Source organism: Erigeron canadensis, chromosome 4 (assembly GCF_010389155.1).
Source record: "Erigeron canadensis isolate Cc75 chromosome 4, C_canadensis_v1, whole genome shotgun sequence".
Lineage (NCBI taxonomy): Eukaryota > Viridiplantae > Streptophyta > Magnoliopsida > Asterales > Asteraceae > Erigeron > Erigeron canadensis.
This window is the reverse complement of record NC_057764.1, coordinates 39898201-39921223: the sequence shown is the minus strand read 5'-3', so window position 1 is coordinate 39921223 and position 23023 is coordinate 39898201. Positions and strand designations below refer to the sequence as shown.

The 23023-nt window shown below is 33.6% G+C and overlaps 3 protein-coding genes across 3 annotated transcripts; all 3 read left to right on the top strand.

Annotated features, from left to right (window-relative positions):
• Positions 1 to 403: 403 nt before the first annotated feature.
• LOC122596190 (probable cyclic nucleotide-gated ion channel 5) lies at positions 404 to 5846 on the top strand. The gene is made up of 8 exons (XM_043768721.1): positions 404 to 531; positions 855 to 919; positions 1693 to 2272; positions 2693 to 2905; positions 3339 to 3640; positions 3850 to 3961; positions 4394 to 4630; positions 4887 to 5846. Exons 2-8 carry the CDS (start codon positions 885 to 887, stop codon positions 5601 to 5603), a joined length of 2196 nt encoding a protein of 731 aa, XP_043624656.1. The 5' UTR covers positions 404 to 531; positions 855 to 884; the 3' UTR covers positions 5604 to 5846.
• Positions 5847 to 8786: 2940 nt separating this feature from the next.
• On the top strand, positions 8787 to 13797 carry LOC122595446 (transmembrane 9 superfamily member 8-like). The gene is made up of 7 exons (XM_043767807.1): positions 8787 to 9071; positions 9895 to 10059; positions 10138 to 10247; positions 10646 to 10754; positions 10855 to 10967; positions 11521 to 11671; positions 12345 to 13797. Exons 1-7 carry the CDS (start codon positions 8958 to 8960, stop codon positions 13500 to 13502), a joined length of 1920 nt encoding a protein of 639 aa, XP_043623742.1. The 5' UTR covers positions 8787 to 8957; the 3' UTR covers positions 13503 to 13797.
• A 3532-nt stretch (positions 13798 to 17329) lies between these two features.
• On the top strand, positions 17330 to 22767 carry LOC122595295 (leucine aminopeptidase 1-like). The gene is made up of 10 exons (XM_043767637.1): positions 17330 to 17584; positions 18287 to 18707; positions 19279 to 19473; positions 19576 to 19801; positions 20381 to 20507; positions 20627 to 20722; positions 21149 to 21226; positions 21431 to 21491; positions 21862 to 22049; positions 22416 to 22767. The coding sequence occupies exons 1-10, from the start codon at positions 17345 to 17347 to the stop codon at positions 22545 to 22547; spliced, it is 1764 nt and encodes a 587-aa protein (XP_043623572.1). The 5' UTR covers positions 17330 to 17344; the 3' UTR covers positions 22548 to 22767.
• Positions 22768 to 23023: the final 256 nt, after the last annotated feature.

Sequence of the window (23023 nt, the reverse complement as noted above, 5' to 3'; positions counted from 1 at the left end):
TATATATTCCGTACTATTTAATAAAATAAATAAATTTTTTTCTTAAACATGCTTCTACTTTTTTAATCAATTGAAATATTTTTACCTAATTACATATAATACCCTTAATGAAATAATTATAATATATATCCTTCAACCTTTGAATTAACCACCCAACCATCAATTAATTTACGTTCATTGCCGCCTCCACCACTATCACCGTTATCACTGCCGACATTATCGCCGTCATCACTATCCCAGTGTTATTGTATTGCGTGAATATAAGTTAGTACAGTATGTTTCTCCAACAAAAACAAAAAACCGAACATAACTTTAATGGGCCGGTACAGACGGTTCAAACAAATGAAAACACAAAAACTACTACAAAAATAATAAAAAATAATAATTCAAATCTGAAGTTTGACAATTCACAAACTTGCCAAATTTGGAAATAATTTGCATTCCATATTCTCGTCCCTGATTCTTCTTCTTTGTAAATCATCTTCTCCGATTTTAACTCCCTTTATTCATCATCTTATTTTATTAACAACTGTAAGTTCAGTCTCTCTACTTATTACCATTATTATTATTTATTATCTATTATCTGTTTAATTATGTAGTTGGTTGGATATTTCCCACATAGCCTCAACAAAGATCCCTCTCTGTTTACCGGTTTTGTTTGATATATTTTTTAAGGTTTTGGGTTTTCTTTAGAATTGCAAAATTAATTAACTTTGGATGAAAATGATGATTGCATCTTATTAATTTAAGTGGGTGTTATTGTTTTTAAATAAAAAAGGAAAAAGTTTAGATCTTTATATGGATTTAGAACAATGCATATACTAATTCTTTGTTCGGTTTATTTATTTTTGCAGTTGAATATATGTGTTAAAGATATATGCAAAATGCTTAAATGTGTATCTCAGTCTCAATTTATGAGGTAATTTTTTACTAATTTTTGCCTTTTGAAGTGATACCAAGTTCAAATCTTTTTTTGCCTTATGAAGTAATACCCTTTTATGGGCGTGAGTTCATTTGATATTCGTAAGAAAGTGTGTATCTAGGGAACCAATATGATTCCTTTGATTGAAAAACAGATTTCCAGATTGATTTGAATTACATGTGATTGGAAAATTATGGATGAAATTTCACATATTTTAGTCGCATGTGATTTAGAATGCAATCAGATGCGATTCATGTGGTTTCAAGTTTTTGAGGGCTCTCAAATGGACCGACGCATAGCCTTTGGTGTAGTTAATTGGGGTTACACAAAATTAACGAAGTGAAATAATGCTCATTAAGTTTGTATATTAGATATGGTTGAAAAGATTAAAAGAAAGGAATAAGAGTATATACTGTAATGTCTAAGAGAGCTTAAAACATAATCGATAGGTTTGAACTCGTTCAAAGCCTATTTACCCCTTTTGGTTATTATGTCAAATAACTTCAAAAGTATGTACATTTATAATGATCCACCGGTCTTACTAATATACTATCCATGGATTTGGTAAACTTGGATCCATCTTGTCACGCAGACATATAAAACCTTTGTTTTGATCCATATTCAAAGTAAAAGTTAACGCAAATGAATATTTTATGTGGACTTGTGTATGGTGCATAAGTACTGCTACTTACTCATATTAGTATAATTTTGAGAATTGCAATGCTAAAAAATCAAATAAAGGCTATCTTCATTTTGATTTTGCATTGTAGGTTGGATGATTTAGGTTCAAGATCATCATCAGCCTCATCCTCGATTCCCCTGAACAAACGTGGATTTGAGGGAATAAGTCAGCCACATCATGCAGCTGCAATCCCCTTTAAATCTTTCAAAAAAGGAATTGAAAAAGGTACTGAACGAATTAGATCAATCGGCCGCTCACTCGGATTTGGAGTATCCCGTGCAGTATTTGCTGAAGATCTTAAAGTATCAGAAAAAAAAATCTTTGACCCTCAAGATAAATTCCTTCTGACATGGAATAAATTCTTTGTTGTTTCCTGTATTCTGGCTGTGTCTATAGACCCATTATTTTTTTACCTCCCGGTTATTGATCAGTCTAAATCATGCCTTGGTATGGACAGAAAGATGGCCATTATAGTTACAACACTTAGGACCATTATTGATACATTTTATCTTATACACATGGCTCTTCAATTTAGAACAGCATACATTGCACCATCATCACGGGTTTTTGGACGGGGTGAACTTGTGATTAACCCAGCACAAATAGCTAAAAGATATTTGAGGTGGTATTTTATCATTGATTTCCTCTCCGTGCTTCCCCTGCCACAGGTTAGATATCTAATTTACCTAAACACTTTATATTGTAGAGATGGAAAAGCTGGACAAGTTAGGCAGGTTGGGTAACGGGTCAAAGTGTATCCAGCTTAAAAAGAGTGTTTATGGGTCTTCGGGTTAGGTTGAACACTTGAAACTGAACTCTATTGTGCAAACTTGTTACATATTTCTTCAATAGATAATCATTGTTTCAAATAAGATCTCAAAACGTTATATTAATTCAACAATAAGCTATATTTTCGGAGGGAAAAACAAAATGATATAGGAGGTTTTATACATTATGAAAACAATTTTGATGAATAATACCTGTTTTCTTCTAGGCTACTACTTTTATATTACATGTTTGACTTGTTTGACTATCAGAGTTAGAATATATACTGAACTGGCCGTATACATAATTTATTAACTATGCAGATTGTCATTTGGAGATATTTGCAAAGATCTAGAGGTTCAGATGTATTATCTACAAAACAAGCATTATTTTTTATGGTGTTACTCCAGTATATCCCAAGATTTGCACGAATTGTGCCTTTAACTTCAGAACTCAAAAGGACTGCTGGTGTTATCGCTGAAACCGCTTGGGCTGGTGCTGCTTATTATTTATTGCTGTACATGCTTGCTAGTCATGTAAGCTACTTCTTTTAATCCGGTTTATGCATGTTTATGTAACATTGACAATGTTCAATATATGTAGAGACACAAAAACATGGGTGGGTTACGGTACGGGTAGAACGGCAAACTTTTGCTTGGGTTGAATTGGGTCAGCTGACCCAAACTCTTAGTGTTTCAAATTTGGTTACAGAAATCTCTTTGTACTAATAATAATCCAATCCTTGGAATAGAGTGATTTGAGAGATTCTATGCATCAAAAATAAATCCTGGTGAATTTCAGCCTGTTTGACTGATGTGGCCCATCTGACTTGTTTTGCTTTTAGGTTTTTTTTTCTTTTTCTTTTTTGATTTTACATTAGAGAAAACTATAGCCCACTACCTCTTCTGATTGGAAACTCGTTTTCAAATCTTAATGTCCATTTAAGTTGGAATCATAATTTGTGTGCAGATAGTTGGGGCGTTTTGGTATTTATTGTCTGTAGAGCGTAATGATACATGTTGGCGAAGAGCTTGTAAGGAAAGCGGTCACGATGCTAATCTATTGTATTGTGGTAATGATCACATGGTGGGTTATGATCGCTGGAGCAATATCAGTAGGTCAGTTTTAACCACGGCTTGCAGCCCTGATGGTGACAATCCACCATTTGATTTTGGGATTTTCCAGCAGGCTTTGTCATCGAACATCGTGTCATCGAAAACATTTGTATCAAAGTACTGCTACTGCCTGTGGTGGGGACTGCAGAATTTAAGGTTAATTTATTTCTTTGCAACTGATCTATAGTGTTTTAGAGTATATTGTAACCAGATTCAAGCATGTTTGAAACACCACAAATGGAAGACGTAGAAGTTCACGTGAATGAAGAATTTCAGTATATAAAACAAATTGGATATAAAAACTACTTTTTTAAATATATGAATATACCAATTTAGTTTTGATTGTGCTTTTAATCTTGTCACAGCACACTTGGGCAGGGGCTTCAAACCAGCACCTATCCTGGGGAGTCTTTATTTTCCATCACACTCGCCATATCTGGACTCATTCTCTTTGCTCTTTTGATCGGAAACATGCAGGTTTGTCTTAGATCATCCAAGATATGAAATAATCTCATCATCATAGTTACAATAATTGTAAACTTTTGGGTTGATTGTTAAGGCCTTATTTGTCTTGCTATCTACTATTTTCTGTGTCTTCGTGTCCCACCTATATGTTATATGACGAAATGAAGATGTAATGTTGAATCAATTTGACAAATGATCAGTCCAGCATATAGAACCTTAACCTGAGATCTTTGAATTGCACCAACAAATGTCATTAATTACACTTTAAATGGTTCCCATATTTACATTCTGTTGTAACATGGTTTTTGTGAACATCTTTAACCCAACCCAACCTGTTTGATCTATACAAGAATTACCTATTTTAACTCAAACTGGTTTTAACCCGCCCTGCCTGTTTTCTTTCACTACAGAGATTGATATGCTTTCTTTTTAATGTTCCAACAGACATACCTCCAATCTCTCACTATCCGTCTTGAAGAAATGAGAGTTAAGAGGCGTGACTCTGAACAGTGGATGCATCACCGGTTACTTCCACAGGATTTGCGTGAGCGTGTAAGACGCTACGATCAGTATAAGTGGTTAGAAACTCGTGGTGTGGACGAAGAGAGCTTGGTCCAGAGTTTGCCCAAGGATCTCAGAAGGGATATAAAACGTCATCTTTGTCTCTCTTTGGTCAAAAGGGTATTTCACCACTATCGATTCTTGCTATTTGAGGCCATCTAGTATTCTTCTTAGAGAAATCAAGTTATATACCTAATTAAATGTTTACATCTGCAAATTCTTTCCATGGAAGGATACATATTTTAAGAGGATTAATTGTACCATATAAGTATCATATCTGACACTTTTTAACCAAAATCATTATTTCAGAAAATGTAGTGCTTATTTTCTTCCTTTTATGCATTTTGAAATACTAACTGACTTACTTCTTTTGCAGGTTCCCTTGTTTGAGAACATGGACGAGAGATTGCTTGATGCCATATGTGAAAGGCTAAAACCTTGTTTATACACTGATCATACCTACATTGTTCGAGAAGGAGATCCCGTGGATGAAATGCTCTTCATAATCCGTGGTCGTCTTGAGAGTGTAACCACTGATGGCGGCAGAACTGGGTTTTTCAATCGTAGTTTGCTAAAAGAAGGTGATTTTTGTGGTGAAGAGCTTCTAACATGGGCACTTGATCCTAAATCTGGGGCTAACCTTCCATCTTCAACTAGAACCGTGAAAGCACTACGAGAGGTGGAAGCATTTGCATTACCAGCAGATGAACTGAAGTTTGTTGCTGGCCAGTTTAGGCGGCTGCACAGTAGACAGGTGCAACACACTTTCAGATTTTACTCACAGCAGTGGCGAACCTGGGCAGCATGTTTCATTCAGGCAGCCTGGCGGAGACATTGCAAGAGAAAAATTCTTGAGCGAAGGCGTAAGGAAGAAGAGGAAGAGACAGAATTGGCTGCACATGATGCATCCGGTGGTAATGGAGGTTCTCATAGCCTTGGTGCTACTTTCTTGGTGTCAAAATTCGCGGCTAATGCTCTTCGTGGGGTCCACCGGATCAGGGACCAGGACCAGGACCGGAAATTGGAGACTGGCAGGGAACTGGTAAATTTACCAAAGCCTCCAGAGCCTGATTTTACTGCCGATGCTGATTAGTTTTGTTCATACCTATGTACTAGTATTTACATGTGCATGGAAAGTTGTAGGCAATAATGGTAAATACAGAGTAATTATTATATTACTAGAAGATGTTATACCTTAATCTATATCTTGGATTGGATATATATAGGTATATGGCCTAAAATTTTGCCAACTTTGTCCATAGAACATAAATATTTCATACTGATACACACATATATCAATATCAATAAGTCGGGTTAACCCAGCAATTCTAACTTATTTCCGATGTAACACAATATATATATTTCTATATTTTTGTTTGTTATAAGTATAACACGAGTTGAGATGGTATTTGGGTATGTTAAGCACAAGGCCATGCTTTGAAATAACTGTTGGGATTTGTTAGACACGAATTAAACCTTGGACCAGCTTCTCTACGAGTCTCCAAGTTCTGAACTCTTTGCGCGGATTTTATCCAACCCAATTGGTGGCGTCGATATCAGTTTAGCAAATAGATGGTTCGGATTAAACTTTCTCAAAACCAAAATTACCACATCTGTTTAATTCTTATCAAAGTTGATCGATCAAACCGGATTGTATACACCCCTGGTCGGATCTGTTTAACCCAACTCGACCCATTTGTCATATCTATTAGTGCCCCTTTGAATAACCGCTCATCACTCCTATCATTTAGTCCGGATAGTTGTACCTCACTTTTCTTTTCTTATTCTTGATAATAGAAGTCTGACGTTGTCGCACCTTGCAAATTTAACAATCGACTAAAGATCTTGAAAGTCTTGTCATATAGGTCACTAGTCGTAATCTCGTTTGGTCCTCGATCCTCATCCTAAGAGTTGGTTGTAACTTTAGTTCTCACCATAACATAATTTGGTGCCATTTTTTTTGGCTAAAATACAAAAATGTACTTATGAAGCAACCACAATCTCTATATTTAAGCAATCCTATAAATATTTATTACAACTTCATTCAAGACCCTCTTTTAATAAATTTACATGGCACGTTATAACATAATAACAACTTGTAACTCTGGGTAAAGTCAACTAGAGTATAGAACGGAGCAATGGCCAATTATAAACGTTGAATTACAATATCTTTATTGTATTGTTTTAGTAAATTAGTGAAAACTTTGATCATTTTCTCCCATATAACAACCATATATATGATCATAACATAATATTTTCAAATCTTATTTTTTAGTTTTCTTTAAGTTTATATAGACTACAAAACTACGAGTATACATGTCTATCATCTAACTGATATACCCCAAGACATACTTTTTACTAATTAATTAAAGTGACAAAACTCATACAATATCACAGAAAACAAAACAATCATATAGTATGTATAGTTTAGTAAAACAACATTCATTTAACTTTGAAATGTAGAGGTATTGTTTGTAAAAGCTCGACTCGTTGTAACCGAACCTCGAGTAACAAACTAAAGTGTCAAAGGGCTTAAATTTGGCTTGGAAAAAAATTTTGATTAGGCTTGAGCCCAACTCGATAACTCGACAAACTTAAAAGGTATATGCTCAAACTCTGCTCAATTAGGTTTTAATATACTTAACCTCGGCTGTAAAAGCTCTATAATCTAATCTATAATATAACTAAAAGAGGGGTTGGGGGTATACTTGACACCCCTAATCCTCCTTCTTTAACCTAATATTTTCTCCTTATTAATTCTCTATTTTTTTAATATGTATTTAATAAAAAATGACTTACCTATAATAAAAAAAAATCATCATCATTATTATTTTTATTATTATTATATAGAGTTAATTTTCATATGTTTCTTTTTTAACTTTCATATTGATTAAGTTGTGATATTGGTTATACACTTTTTGTTTATCTTTTCATTTATCTAAAGTTGGAAAATAAAAGGTAAACTAGAATCAATATTTATATGGAGTTAATTTTTATATGTTTCTTTTTTAGCTTTCGTATTGATTAAATTGTGATATTGGTCATACACTTTTTGTTTCTCTTTTTATTTAACTAAAGTTGGAAAAAAAAAAAAAAGAAGGGGTAAATTGGAATCAATATTTATATGGAGTTAATTTTCATATGTTTCTTTTTTAATCTCGTATTCATTAAGTTGTGCTATTGGTCATATACCTTTTGTTTCACAATTATTATTATTAAATTTATATATCTTTAGACTACTCGTCCAATGCACGAGTCTGAGCACTAGTACCCCTATATAAAGAGAATAAATTAAGACATTAAGCCAAAAAAATTTCTCTAAAATACCATCACTTTGTCTCTAAAGTTCCTAACTTACCCTTCTATATCTATATCTAATTATCTATACTATATACCCCTTATAATACAAACTACAAATCTGTTTTAGAAATTTAAGCAATTTTTTCATAATCCCAAAAATACCCTCAAATACCTATCTTCATCTACATTATAAAGAAAAATCTACCTTTGATTAATTTTCAACATTCAACTTAAAATTTCAATATTAATTTTAAGTTATAACAATGTACATATTTTAATGCATGATGTACCATACATCATAGTCACATTACACAATAACTTTCATTACTCGTCGGCGCCACCGCCACCAATCTCCGCTGTCACCACCGCCGCTACTGCTGCTCGCCACCATCATCCGTCACCTCCACCACTGCCGCCACCATTATAACACCACCATCGCTACCACCTTTATCACCGCCGCAACGCGCGAATACCTTTCTCTCGTATATCTAAGTTAAACAAAACCATAGTCAAGTTAAAAGATAATGTTATAACTTCAAAACTAGCATCATTTTCAAAATCCAATACCGACATTCGTTAACCCAAGTTTAAAACGAATAGAGAAACAAATTAGCAACTCATATATCTCAAATACTCTAACAGAATATGTATTATGTTAAATATCATGAGCTTTAAAAGCTAAAAAAACTAAATAACTATTTAAGGTTAGGTTATAAAAGCTTGAGTTTGACGGGTAAAGTTTAGGACCCGTTGAATCGTTGATAATAACTCGTCTCAAAATTGATTGATAAAAAAAAGTTCGACTCGATTGTAAGTGAACTTTGGATTTTGTAAAGAGTCAAAAACTCAAAACCATAGATAATATCTATATCTATCTTATTCATCATCAATATATAAAACGATAAAAATGATCAAACGGCTGAAATCACTTTAATAACCCTCCACTTATCTTCTTGATCCCCAATTTAATCAAGTTTTCATGTTTTCCCCGTAACCATAAACCAAACCCCCCAAATGTCACACACACTCTCTCACACAAACCTATAGATACAGATTTATAAATATAATAAAAAACAGGAACTTGAGAGATTCAGTATACATACAGATCTAAAAAAACCCAGATCTAAAATCTTTGAATTTTGATGATATGGGTCATCAATCAAATATAGTGTTTCATTTATGGATCTGCGTTTTTCTGTTACTATCCATTCATGGATACTCTTTCTATCTCCCTGGTGTTGCTCCTCAAGATTTCCTCCAGGTAAATTATATATGTATATGGTTGTGTGTTTGGCTGAGCTGTTGATGGGTTTTGTTGATTAAGTATGAAAGTTTTGATCTTTATGTTTTTTGTTGTTTTTTAAAATAGTTACAGTGTGTGATTATGTTTATGAAAATGTGAATCTTTAGTAGGGACTAAAAGTTGAACTTTTGATTATGTATGATGATGAGTATATAGTTTTATGAAAATGACGTAATTTGGAAAGAACAAAAGACAGAAGTCTGGGATTTTGCAAACCGATAATAGTGGTTAGTATAGTTAGATTTCTTGTTGTATTTAGAATCTCATGTATGTGTACTTAATTGGATCGGACAATGGCACATGCTTTGTAGATAATTCCGTTCTTAAAACCGTTAATTATGTAAGAACCTTTTATTAGTACTACCTGATATGTTGATGTAGATGTATGAACCCATTTAACAGCTTACTGCCATACATTAATCCGTTTATCTCATGTATACCGTTCATAGATTCTTGATTAAATGGTGGACAGCTGTGTGTGTGCGTATACGCGGCAACAAACGTCTGATACTATAATGTAACGTTAGTAACACGGAAATGTATGTAAGCAATGGTCAATGGTCAAATAATGGATGCAAGTTACTAGCTGATTATGTGTCAGGTTTCTTGTATGTTTTGCGATTATGACTAATCTAGGTGAAGAATATCGGGATAACACAATCTTATGCTTTGAAGACGATTAGTGTATATATAAGTTGTAGATTAGATGTGGGAATTGGGTAAGCTTTTGCAGATCTGAAGTTTGTTATCAAGTGTTAATGATTCCTTTTTTATGTTGCAGCGAGATACTCTGAGAGTAAAAGTTAACAAATTAGCTTCTACCAAAACCCAGCTTCCTTATTCTTACTACTCTATTCCTTATTGCCGTCCAAGTAAAATCGTTGACAGTGCTGAGAATCTCGGTGAAGTTCTTCGTGGTGATCGTATAGAAAATTCTCCATATGAGGTGAATTTAACAGTTTTTAGAGATTTCCTTCTGATTATGTTTCTGGTTTTGATTGTTCTAATGATATTTGCACCGCAGTTTCAAATGCGAGTTCCACAGATGTGCAATGTCGTATGTCGCATCGTACTGACTGAGAAAACAGCCAAAGAATTTAAGGAGAAGATAGATGACGAGTATAGAGTAAATATGTAAGTTTGATTTTGTATATTATGTTTGCATTTTCATTTTGCAAATCATAAGATCAGTTTAAAAGTAGCGGATTATCTAAGAGTAAAACAAAATGTACCTATTTTACTCTCATATTAACGAAATATAAGATACACAATTATCATCCTACATGTTCACTCACATTTTTTGTAATGCTATTCATTTCTTCAATAATATATCAGAATTTGACAATGATCGTCCATTAGTCTGATGTTACAATTTCAGATAATCAAAACACACCAAAAGAGTATCTTGTGCATCATGTTATATCATAACTGATTATCTGATTGCGATTATTTTACATAGTCTCAAACGCAATTCAAACATCAGTGGTTCCCCAACTATGTATCTGACTAAATCTACAATTGTTGACCTGCAGGATATTGGACAATCTACCTTTGGTTGTTCCCATGACTAGGTTGGAAAGGGATTCACCAGTTATATATCAACATGGATATTTTGTTGGACGCAAAGTGCAATATGCCGGAGTAAGCAACAAAATAGCCCTCAGTACTAGAGCAAATTTTACTGTATTTTATTAGTGTGTCATTGGTTCTGGTGTTTTTTCTAACTCGTGAATATCTGCAGACAAAGGAAGAGAAGTATTTTATCAACAATCATTTGACATTTATAGTAAAGTATCACAAGGATATTCAAACAGATTCTGCAAGAATTGTAGGATTTGAAGTTAATGCTTTCAGGTAATAAGTTCTTCAAGTTACTGTCAGTTTGTAACGTCGATCTATTTCGTGGTGGCGAATGAACAGTTTTGGCAATGGGTCAAAAAGGTTAATGCCAACTGGGTATGTTTTAGAGTATCTCCAATGGAGCTTTTCACAAAACTTTTTATAAAGCTTTTTACTATTGTAAAAAGCTTTTGTACGAGCTTTTTACCATTGTAGTAAAAAGCTTTTTATCAATAGCTTGAAGAACTTCAAGTCTTTGAAAGAATTTTACACCCTCTCTTCATAGTTTTGTTATTAAAAAGTATTTAAAAAACTTTTTATGAGTTTTTGCCATTGATGCAATAGCTTTATGAAAAGCTTTTTTTAAAAAGTAACTTGACCATTGGAGATGCTCTTAGTATGAGTTGACCCGAAAGACTTTTTAGTGCTTTCTATAAGCTCTATTCTTTTTCTTTTACCCATCCGACCCGTTACTAATAGTCCGAAATGACCCATTACCAAAATCACAGGGGTTGAATTGCCATCTCTTTAAATGCATTAAATTGTGTCATTGTTTGGTTTGATGCAGTGTGAAGCATAAATACGAGGGAGAATGGACTGACAAGACCACCCTAACAACATGTAATGCTCATGCAAAGCAGATGGTCACGAGCTCTGATCCTCCTCAAGAGGTTGAAAATAAGATGGAAATTATTTTCACTTATGACGTTGATTTCCAGGTGAGTCTACTGTTAAATATATCATACTTCAACAGCACTGTCATTATTAGTTGGATATGGCTGTATGACTGATATATATACGAATGATGTGATATGGGCTGTGTTGTATCTCAAAAATGGGTCAAAAGGGTATATGTTAAACGGTTTTGGAAGCCATCCAAAGTTTATTTGTTAATGCGTACAACCTCTTACTTGCCTATATTCAAAGATTTGGATTGTTGAAGTAATATTGTTCTTGACTTCTTTCAATGATAAATGCAACTTAACATCTATAAGGCCGTCTTTAACCCATCACCTACTTAAAGTACTACCATGTCATCACCACCTTCACTTTTACTTCCAACCCATCACCTTTAAATTGGACCCCACCTTTATTTTGTTTATACTTTTTAATCCCCCGCTACACCCTACAATACTCAAATCAAAATATTTGTATTCACAAATCTAGACCCCACTATGCTCATCAGCGACTCGTTAAAGATGGTCTAAAAGATGAAGAAAATAAACAAAAAAGTGTTGGTTGATTTTACTTGGCATGACATGTTTTGACTCATTTTAAGTGACCCATTTGAACCCAAGCACAGTTTGACCTGTTACTTGACAAATCCATCTTTGCCACTTCTGCTATTATTAGTTTATATGTTGATTATTGTACATTTACTTTGATCCACAGGCGAGTGATATCAAATGGGCATCCAGATGGGACACTTATCTTCTAATGGCAGATGATCAAGTTCACTGGTTTTCTATAGTTAACTCCCTTATGATCGTGCTTTTCTTGTCGGGTATGGTGGCTATGATCATGCTAAGAACACTTTACCGTGACATCTCAAAATACAATCAATTAGAAACTCAAGAAGAAGCCCAAGAAGAAACAGGCTGGAAACTAGTTCATGGTGATGTTTTTCGTCCTCCACCCAACTCGGATTTACTATGTGTTTATGTCGGAACTGGTGTTCAATTCTTTGGTATGATATTGATCGCCATGATCTTCGCTGTTCTTGGGTTTCTCTCTCCATCTAACCGGGGTGGGCTCATGACAGCTCTGCTTCTACTTTGGGTTCTCATGGGCATCTTTGGTGGGTATGCATCGGCTCGCCTTTATAAAACATTCAAAGGAACAGAATGGAAATCAATCACTCTCAAAACCTCTTTCATGTTCCCTGGGATTGCATTTGCCATTTTCTTTGTACTAAATGCTCTTATTTGGGGCGAGAAATCCTCTGGTGCAGTCCCATTCGGTACCATGTTTGCTTTGGTATTCTTATGGTTCGGGATTTCCGTTCCACTTGTTTTCGTTGGGAGTTATATAGGGTTTAAAAAGCCTGCTATTGAAGACCCAGTGAAAACCAATAAGATCCCAAGACAAATACCCGAACAAGCTTGGTACATGAGCTCAGCTTTCTCTATTCTCATTGGTGGGATACTTCCATTCGGTGCAGTCTTCATTGAGCTCTTTTTCATACTAACCTCGATTTGGTTACAACAATTCTACTATATCTTCGGCTTCCTTTTCATTGTGTTCATTATCTTAATTGTTACGTGTGCTGAGATTACAATCGTGCTATGCTACTTCCAGCTCTGTAGTGAGGACTATCTTTGGTGGTGGAGATCATATCTAACATCAGGTTCATCGGCTTTATATCTCTTTTTATACACAATTTTCTACTTCTTCACAAAGCTCAACATCACAAAACCAGTTTCGGGCGTTTTGTACTTTGGGTATATGTTGATTGCATCATACGCTTTCTTTGTGCTCACGGGTACAATTGGTTTTTATGCGTGCTTCTGGTTCACAAGGCTCATTTACTCATCAGTGAAGATTGATTGATTGTTGGTTAATGAAGGAATGGTTAGTAATACGTAGCTTCTTGATATTTTATAGGAAATTAGGCTACTTTATTGATGATGTTTAGTTATACAAATTGTTTCCCGAACCGGGCATTTTGCTACTTGAATTTCGTTGGATGGATAATTTTTGTTATAATCATATGTCCCTGCATAATATGTATGTAGAGATTTGAGAGAGGATTCTCAGGGAATCTTTTTTGTTATTGTTCATTGATTATATGTATCAGAGGATTATGAAATTTTACTGCTGAAATTGATCGTCTTTCTATTAATGAGATGAAACTGTATTCTATATCTTTCGGGTTGTGTGCTTCTACCCCTAAGACCTGCCTGCCTCTGTGAAAGGATTACCAAAACTGCTGCCACAAAGGCACAAACTTGCCAAACTGCCACAGCTCACGGCCTCACGCTATTGGGAATGGCGAGACTGTCGTGATTCATGAAATCCGTTGTGGAACATGAATCTTTTCTAGTGGAGAATACAATGGTTATGTTTGTTTTCATCTTAGTTAGACGGATGTACCCGTAAATTATAGGATTTTTTTTTTTTTTTTTTTTGAACAGCAGTAAGTTTTTTTTTTTTTTTTGAACATTGACAGCAATAAGTTATAGTAGGAGTTAATTGGATAAAGATTACATATGATGGTTGAGAATTATTAATTCTAATAAATAATGATTTTTGTGAATAATCTTTTTCTTTGTGTATACCGAAAATGAATAAGATAATAAAAATCTATTATCAGTTTGTGATTTGTGATGATGAAAATAAGTTAGGAAAAGGAAAATGATAATCTTTCTAACTATTCTTTTTTTTTTTTTTTTAAAGTTAATTTCGATTTAGACATGTTGGAGACAATTTTAACCAACAAATCGTTGGACCTCCAACCCCTTCTTCATGGAAAATACTTTGAAATGAGAAACCCAAGACTCGAAATATGTGTATCATACTAACTCTCTTTGTTAATCCTAACTCTTGATTTTGACACATATTATAACTTATAGTTAAGAAGACTTTTAAAAGATTTTGTTAAGAGGATTAATCATTTTCTGAAAGAAAAAACACTTGGTCTTAGATCAAGGGGTCACCTGGGTGGTTGGGCCTACTTTAGGGGTTCTAGGAGATTAGATATTAATTTGGAGACCAAGGATTGAATCTCAATTTCTCATGGTCTAAGGCATTTACCTTTTCAGATACGTAAGTTTAAAAAAAAAAAAATAATAAGTTACGAATTTAGTAAATGGGTGTTTAAGTCTTTTTGGCCATATAGTTTAGTATACAAAATGATATAAGAGATGTTACATATAGTGTTGTAGAGCTTTATCCAACACAAGTCACCTATAGTAAGTTTTTGTATTTAAATTTTATAAAGAGTCGTATGATTTTTAAAAGTGTGTCACTCTTAAGATTATATTTTTCTATTCTATTTTTTTTCTTCTCCCTTATTTCTTTGTTCAATCAATAATTATGAAAAACCAATAAAAGTAGGTTTTAGTGCATGCATCAGGTACAGGTTTATTCATTCCCTCCTTTCTAATTATTCCATTTGAACTCCATTATATTTTATTCTCATAAAATAATTAAAGTCATCTTATCTACTAATTAAGTAATTATTGTTTTTCTAAGTTTTTGTTTAGATTTAGATGTTGATTAATATAAAATTGACATGGCTAGTCAGCATTGGCCCAATGGCCAAGATAAACGTTTTCTCCTAAACATGATGAGTAGGCTAACCAATACAAAATTGTCTATTCGAATCAAAGTTAATTTATTATTATTAAGTTGACTTGGCCAATGTAGAGTGAATTACAAAGAACTGTCTATGGTGTATGTTGAAAGTTATTGATTTAAACTTTACCCATTAAACTATGTTAACTATTTTCGTTCATTATGATTTTTGTTACGTTGGTTTATTTGTCTAGGAATGGCGTCCCCTTTTCCCCTTTTAATATTTACAATCATGTTCTTCATAATTATGAAAACGATCCAAATGGACAAAAGAACATATTGATATTGGTTTTGTAAGTTTAAAACTCAAAAATATGTCCCATTTGACACAGGCAAGGTTTTTGTATTTTAGGAGATCGACGGTGGAAATTCACTATATGACATGAAACAATTTATGAACTTCACACATGAGTTTGGATTATATGATTAAATGAGCCATGGTTATAAATGGACTATTTATCGTTTATGTTTACCCTTACTGCTCGAAAACATGTTTACCATATAAGTTTGACTGTTTGAGTAGCATAATCAATCAATTCAGATTAGAGTTAAGATATATACAACCTTTTATAACCTCCAAGTCAAATGCAACAATCTAAACAAGACATGAAAGGCAAAAATTAAGATGATACAACACCTTTATATAGACATCTTTAATAAGGTAGTATCTTAGTATAAAGGTTTTGTTAATAACTTAATATTGATCTTTAGAATGATGTCAATAATTTATAATTACATGTATAAAATGTTATACATATTATTCAAAAATACATTTTTATACATGATATATAATTTATTTATACTACATGTATAAAATGTTATAGATATTATTTAAAAACAAGTAAAGAAAATATATCTAAAGCTCCATAATTCATATGTCAGGATGGTACTTCACCGGATACAAGCTCAATGCGGTATGTGCTACCTAAGATAATAAAACCTTTTTTTCTATATATATTTTCTTTCATGAAAAAGAGATTGCATAAGGGTATTTGGTATAGGATGACATGAAAACGCTGAAAAAGATGAAAATAAAAGGAGAATAATTTATCTTGTTTGGTGGCATTATAGAAAGGGAAACACTCATTATAGAAAGAGAAACACTTTCATTCTCAATATTTCATGAAAATGAAACTTTTTTCTCATGGATTTTCATAGATTACTTTTAATTATTTATATTAAGATAGAATAATTATATTTATGTATTTTTTTTTACAAAAAAGTTTGTATTACTTTTTTTATATTTATATCATTCTTATATTTGTTTTTTGTTTGGACCAAATAATGTAATTATTTTCTTTTAGATATTCATTCTCTTTGCTACGATCTCTGTTATGTGTTATATTTTTATTTTTTATGATCTTCTTGTAGGGAAATAATCAATCCTTTTAAATTAATAACTTAAAATTCTCATAACTGTTAGATGATACATGTAGAAAAATCAATTTATTATTTTACTGTTATTTAAATACCCTATAAAGCAAATCCACTATTTTTTCTTCTTAAACTTCCTGTCTTTAAAAAAACGAAGATACCCATGTTTCTATAACTATCCTGATAACCGCTCACACCATAAACATTTCCTAACACCTACCTATTTTTATTTTTTTTGTATGATCTCTCCTCAACCTTCCTTCCTTCCTTCCCTAATCAAAATGAAATCCAAACAATGTGATGAAAAAGGTTTTGGCTTAATTGGTTTGCCTAAAGATGTGCCTAATTGTAAGATGATGTCATGTGGAAAAATCAGAGGGTAAATTTTGAAAAGAGAATTAGTAAAATCCACATGTTAAATTCTTAAAGTTTTAGACATATATTTAGACACAACAATTAAGTTGATTAATCATTTTCCTAAATTTATATCTATATCCATACCTTTTTACATATTAACAAATCATCACTCGCCGTCACGTTACATAAGTAACCTCTCGTATGGGTGTAATCCGTGCAGTGACTAGTGAGTCACTTGACGATGATGACATAAACACCCCATCTCCACGCCTTTTATTTCACCCAATCCAAACCCAAACCCAAGCCCCGACCCAACCCGACCCAACCCAAACTCCTATAAATAAACCTCATCATCTATTTCACTAATGGCATCAGCAGCAGCTGCAATCATTAAAATTGCAGCCCATTCTTCTTCTTCCTCTTCCTTCGCTCTATTCACTTCATCTTCCATTTTATTAAGATCCACTTGCTTTTCAATCACAAATACAAAAACATATCAAAACAATCTATTGTCTTGTGGTTTTTCCAGAAACAAAAGAATGGCTCATGTTATTTCTAAGGCCACTCTTGGCCTCACTCTTCCTGCCCAAATTGATCACCCAAAGGTCCTTCCTTTTTCTTGTTTTTCATCATTTTCTTGATTATTTTCACATGGGGTGTGTTAATTTTAGATGATTGATTAGTTTCTTGTGCTGTCCATAAACCAAGTTGTGAAATAATCTGATCTTTATTGTATTATGTTGTGATTCAGTTATGTAAAGACTAAAGATTTATATATCTTTTTACTGCTTATGTATATGAAAATTGTGCTATATTTGTTTTGTTGTGAATGGTAAAAATATAGTTATAACCTTGAATTACCTAGATACCATTCTGATTATCCTTTTTGTTGTTAAGTTGTAATTTCTTAGATAACAAGCGACTATGTGCCTGAAATTTAGAAACCCGGTCGGTTTCTTTCCATGCTCATTTTTAATAAGAACTTACCCTGTGTCTAATTGGAATATATATTTGTCGGTGGAATGGAAACCATAAACTTGTATTTATTTTTATATATACATAATAACGAAATCTTTTTATCCTATGTAAATGCTCATAGTTAGAGTTATATGATTTCTTAACTGATATTAAGGTTCCATTTCATTAACGAGGAAAACGATGTTAAGTTCCATAAGTGATTATTTCTTGATCTGTGTCATGTTCTAAGTATACTTAGATTGCTTGTTGTAGAATCATCTCAAAAAATTGAGTTTTTGGATTGATATCAAGACTAAAGCTTTCTTATCTTTTTTCTTGAAACATGAAAGATCTCTTTCTCCGCAAAAGAAACTGATTTGGTAGAATGGAAAGGAGATATACTAGCAGTTGGTGTCACAGAAAAAGACATGTTAAAAGATGAGAACTCAAAATTCCAAAACCCAATCTTAAAGAAACTAGATTCACAATTAGGTGGATTATTGTCCGAAGTATCTGTTGAAGAAGATTTCACTGGAAAGACTGGACAGTCAACTGTTATTAGGCTCGCAGGTCTTGGGTCCAAACGGGTCAGCTTGATTGGGCTTGGAAAGGGCTCCACGGGTTCATCAACTGTAGCTTACCACAGTCTTGGTGAATCTGTTGCATCAGCTGCAAAGGCTTCACAAGCTAACAATGTTGCCATTGCACTTGCTTCTTTAGAAGGCTTAACTTATGAATCAAAAATCGCCATTGCTTCAGCACTAGCAAAAGGTTAGTTTTACCATATTTTTTAGTTAAAGGTTGTAATATGGTTTCACTGTGCATGGCGTGGGTTGGGTTGAGCAACGGATCAAATGGGTCTAATTGGCCCATCAACGTTTTTGTATCCATATTTATAACTAACAGATGTACGTAGGGTCATAATTTATTTTCTGTTCCTTACATAATTAGTAAATTAGAAGTACAATTCATCTTAAGAAAATTGATTTATTACATCTTTAAGTCACAGTCATCAGATACTCAGTTTTAAATCAAATATCCAAACACCACTTGTTTTTTATTGCAAAAGTTATACCATTAAAGTTGTAAATCCATTTAAATTTGTGTTAAAAGTGATTGGGAGGTTGTAAGCATTTGAACCACTTTGGGCAAGCCTCAACCATTTGAACCTTTTTCATTCTTAGTCAAGTTTATTCAATATTACTTGTTTGTCCCGTAGGAGTTGTAGTGTACCCTGAACTAACCCGTTTTCAGATAAATACATCTTCCACCTCTGTTACTGATGTTCTACAGCAGAGATTGTGACCTGTAACAAGAATATTTGGCTCTTATAATGTAATAGGTACGCTGCTGGGTACATATGAAGATAACAGATTCAAATCTGAGTCTAAGAAGTCAGCTTTGAAGTCTGTGGAACTTCTTGGTCTTGGAACTGGACCCGAACTGGAAAAGAAACTCAAGTACACTGAAGACGTTTGCTCAGGAGTAATTTTGGCAAAAGAGCTTGTAAATGCACCTGCTAATGTGCTCACTCCTGGTTAGCCATCCATATCTTCTCACTTATTGTTTGTTAAATACTTTTAATAACAATGCTTAATTATTACGAATAATATTGAATGTGTTTATGTTTATGCCTCAGAGGTACTAGCAGCGGAGGCTGAAAAGATTGCTGCTACATATAGTGATGTTTTGACAGCAAAGATTTTGGATACAGAGCAATGCAAAGAATTAAAAATGGGTTCTTACCTTGGTGTTGCTGCTGCTTCTACAAACCCCCCAAAATTTATCCATTTATGTTATAAACCTCCTAGTGGATCTGTCAAGACCAAGCTGGCTTTGGTGGGGAAGGGATTGACTTTTGATAGGTAACAATCTTCTTTTTTTTTTTTTGTACAAATGATGGTATATTGAAAGCATCATCATTTACTCATGAATGAGTGTATTTGAGTTGTGCTATCTCAATGTCCCAAATAAAATTTTTATGGTTCAAACGGGTTGAAAGTCGCCTATGGCTATTCTCAATGCATGCAACCTCTTAAGTTGCCTTATTCAAAGGTTGAGATAGTAATTGTACTACTAATAACACATCACTTATTTTAAAGTTAACAACGGATCCAGTAAGTGTTTGCAGGTCAACCTAACACACCATGACCCGTTTTGACATGTACCGAAAAGGATCCATTTCAACCCAAATCTATATTGACTCATTCCCAACTTTCTTGAAGCGCTCACATTGCCACTTAAAAAATGTGTGTGTGTGTATATATATATATATTAAAATGTTAGTGAAAGCATGCTTGTTTTAAATAAAAGGGAAGAATATCTGTTCATCTGCAACTGTCACGAACTTACCATTGTATTCTTGTTGGTTATTAGCAGAATGGAATTAATAAGTCATGCCTCTTGATAGGTTATTAATTTGTCTTTTCATTTTTTGTTTTCAGCGGTGGCTATAACATTAAGACGGGACCTGGTTGTTCAATAGAGATGATGAAAGTTGATATGGGAGGCTCATCGGCAGTTTTAGGTGCTGCAAAAGCCCTCGGTCAAATAAAACCACCCGGAGTAGAGGTTAGATAATATGCTTCCAGTTCAAGCTATTTTTTTACTCTCACAAATTCAAAGTATGTTTGTTTTAATGCTCTTTAGTTCCACAATTGATATGTTGTTTGTTTTTTTGCCGTTTACAGGTTCATTTTATAGTGGCAGCTTGTGAGAACATGATAAGTGGAACGGGTATGAGACCTGGAGACATATTAACTGCCTCAAATGGAAAGACAATTGAGGTACATTTGCATGTTTTTTATATCATTAGTATGTCGGTTCTGTTAAAAAAATGAATTTTGTGCCAAGTAAAGCACATAAGCAGACATGTATTTGGGAGAAGGGGGGTGGGGGCAACACATTTAATCATGACAATGAATAGTAAAGGTAATTGTATTTGGTTGAATGATAAAAAATGATAACATAGCTTGCAATCTTGCATTTATAGGCTAATGGCTAAATAATTTTTGGTAGACAAGCAACCTAATGGTATAAGGAAACTAGATTGAGACAAACAACAATAAAAGCAAATCCCACAGGCATGCGGGGATTTTTTTTAATAAATTGATACAAGTATTAACCAAAGATAAGTGCTAACAAACCTTAAACATTATTGGATATATTCATGGAGAACCTGAATATATTGATTATGTGGTTTGTTAATTTAGGTTAACAACACTGATGCTGAAGGCAGACTTACACTTGCTGATGCTTTGGTATATGCATGTAATCAAGGTGTAGACAAGGTAACTTTTCTTGTTCAGCAACAATTCAAGCTGTTTTTCTCATTGAATGTAACTTGATTCTTTTTCTTACATTAATGTCATTGCTTCTCTCTTTGGGTATACTTTTACACTATGACCTAGATAATCATTTAGGCAAAACCGGGTTGTCGCTTCTCATGTTAAATTATTGTATTATGCTGTCATCCATAATGGTGTTTTGTTCAGATTGTTGATTTGGCAACTTTAACTGGAGCCTGCATTGTTGCTCTTGGTCCCTCAGTTGCAGGTATATGACAAATTTGATATGATATGAACTTGTGGGTACCTTTTCTCGTACTATTTTGACAAAAAAAATGAAATTACTGGTAAAGTGCTAAATGATAATATTGCTTATCAAATCATAGTTAAAGCATTCATTCTCTACAACACTTTTTAGAATGGTAGTTTTGGACATTTTGATAAATGATTGAAAACGAAATCAAACTTTGTTTCATTCAGGATTCTAAACATACCTAAAAGAAAATGGAATTCTGAACATACTCAAAAGGACTTTTGACACATTAACAGGGAGGCCTTCCACGGTTTCATTTTTTTGTATTTACCAGGAACTGGAAATTTCTTATATTCTTTAACTTTTTGTTTCAAAAATAAAACAGGCATCTTCACACCCAGTGATGAATTGTCAAAGGAGGTAGTTGCCGCCTCGGAAGTCGCCGGAGAAAAACTTTGGAGGATGCCTATGGAGGAGAGTTATTGGGAGCAAATGAAATCTGGAGTAGCGGATATGGTTAACACTGGTGGTCGTCAGGGTGGTTCTATTACTGCAGCTCTTTTCTTGAAGCAGGTATCACTCATTCCATGAAAGTTACAGAAATTCCCATATTCAGTGCTCATCAAAATTTTAATTCTTTTAAGCTAGCTATTTGCATATTGTTATAAATTTACGATCACTAAGGGTTGATTTATTCTAGTACTCTAGTGAATATTGCATACGGTTACATTATGTGAAACCCATATAGTTCTATTCTGATCATCATCAAGAGAAATATATATGTATATGTATATATATATACGTCGATCCTGGTCTTGAAAGATTTATCATGTTCTGTCAAATTTCTGTATACCTAATATAAACTCCCTTGGATTGTTTGTAAAGTATAATGCAAGTATTTGATATTTGACTAGTTTCCAAAACTGTTTTTCATTGCAGTTTGTTGATGAGAAAGTACAATGGTTGCATATCGACATGGCTGGTCCTGTTTGGAGTGACAAGAAAAAGGCAGCAACTGGATTTGCTATCTCGACTTTGGTGGAATGGGTTGTGTTCAACTCTTCATCTTAAAGCCTTTGATATCTTAGTATGCCATTTTGGTGTCTTAGTATGCCATTTTGGTACAAGGAAAGGATCCCCTCAAGTTGATCAACTTGAGAATCATGACCCTTGATTTTAATCTAAGGGTTTAGATTCCTCCAACTTGACTGAGGGATCTTAATCCTTTAGGTACAAGGAATATTGAAATGTGAACTATGAGTTTTATGAATAAAAGGCTTCCTTGATTGAATATAGAATTCTTTGTGATTTGATGTCTCAATTGTGAAGAACTTCACAATTTGGAAGTAGATTGTAATGCATTTTCACATTTTCTTGATGTTCGTGGATTGTGGGTTTTTAAGAAAAATACTTTGAGGGAACGCAAGACAGGATCATACAAAGACCGTTGCTAGGTCTGGTCTGGTCTTGTATTCCTACTTAGATTAAGGTGTTTTGGTTTATCATTTCAGTTATTGGTTTTGCTGTGAGGGTGATCCTTGAAACCT

Bases quoted from the DNA above. Each gene is read 5' to 3' on its own strand.
- LOC122595295 (XM_043767637.1), top strand. From the start codon at position 17,345: ATGGCATCAGCAGCAGCTGCAATCATTAAAATTGCAGCCCATTCTTCT. The intron at 18,708-19,278 runs GTTAGTTTTACC...ATAATGTAATAG, and splicing joins TGCTTCAGCACTAGCAAAAG to GTACGCTGCTGGGTACATAT. The intron at 22,050-22,415 runs GTATCACTCATT...TTTTCATTGCAG, and splicing joins CAGCTCTTTTCTTGAAGCAG to TTTGTTGATGAGAAAGTACA.
- LOC122596190 (XM_043768721.1), top strand. From the start codon at position 885: ATGCTTAAATGTGTATCTCAGTCTCAATTTATGAG. The intron at 920-1,692 runs GTAATTTTTTAC...TTTGCATTGTAG, and splicing joins TCTCAGTCTCAATTTATGAG to GTTGGATGATTTAGGTTCAA. The intron at 3,641-3,849 runs GTTAATTTATTT...ATCTTGTCACAG, and splicing joins TGGGGACTGCAGAATTTAAG to CACACTTGGGCAGGGGCTTC.
- LOC122595446 (XM_043767807.1), top strand. From the start codon at position 8,958: ATGGGTCATCAATCAAATATAGTGTTTCATTTATGGATCTGCGTTTTT. The intron at 10,248-10,645 runs GTAAGTTTGATT...GTTGACCTGCAG, and splicing joins GACGAGTATAGAGTAAATAT to GATATTGGACAATCTACCTT. The intron at 10,755-10,854 runs GTAAGCAACAAA...GAATATCTGCAG, and splicing joins GCAAAGTGCAATATGCCGGA to ACAAAGGAAGAGAAGTATTT.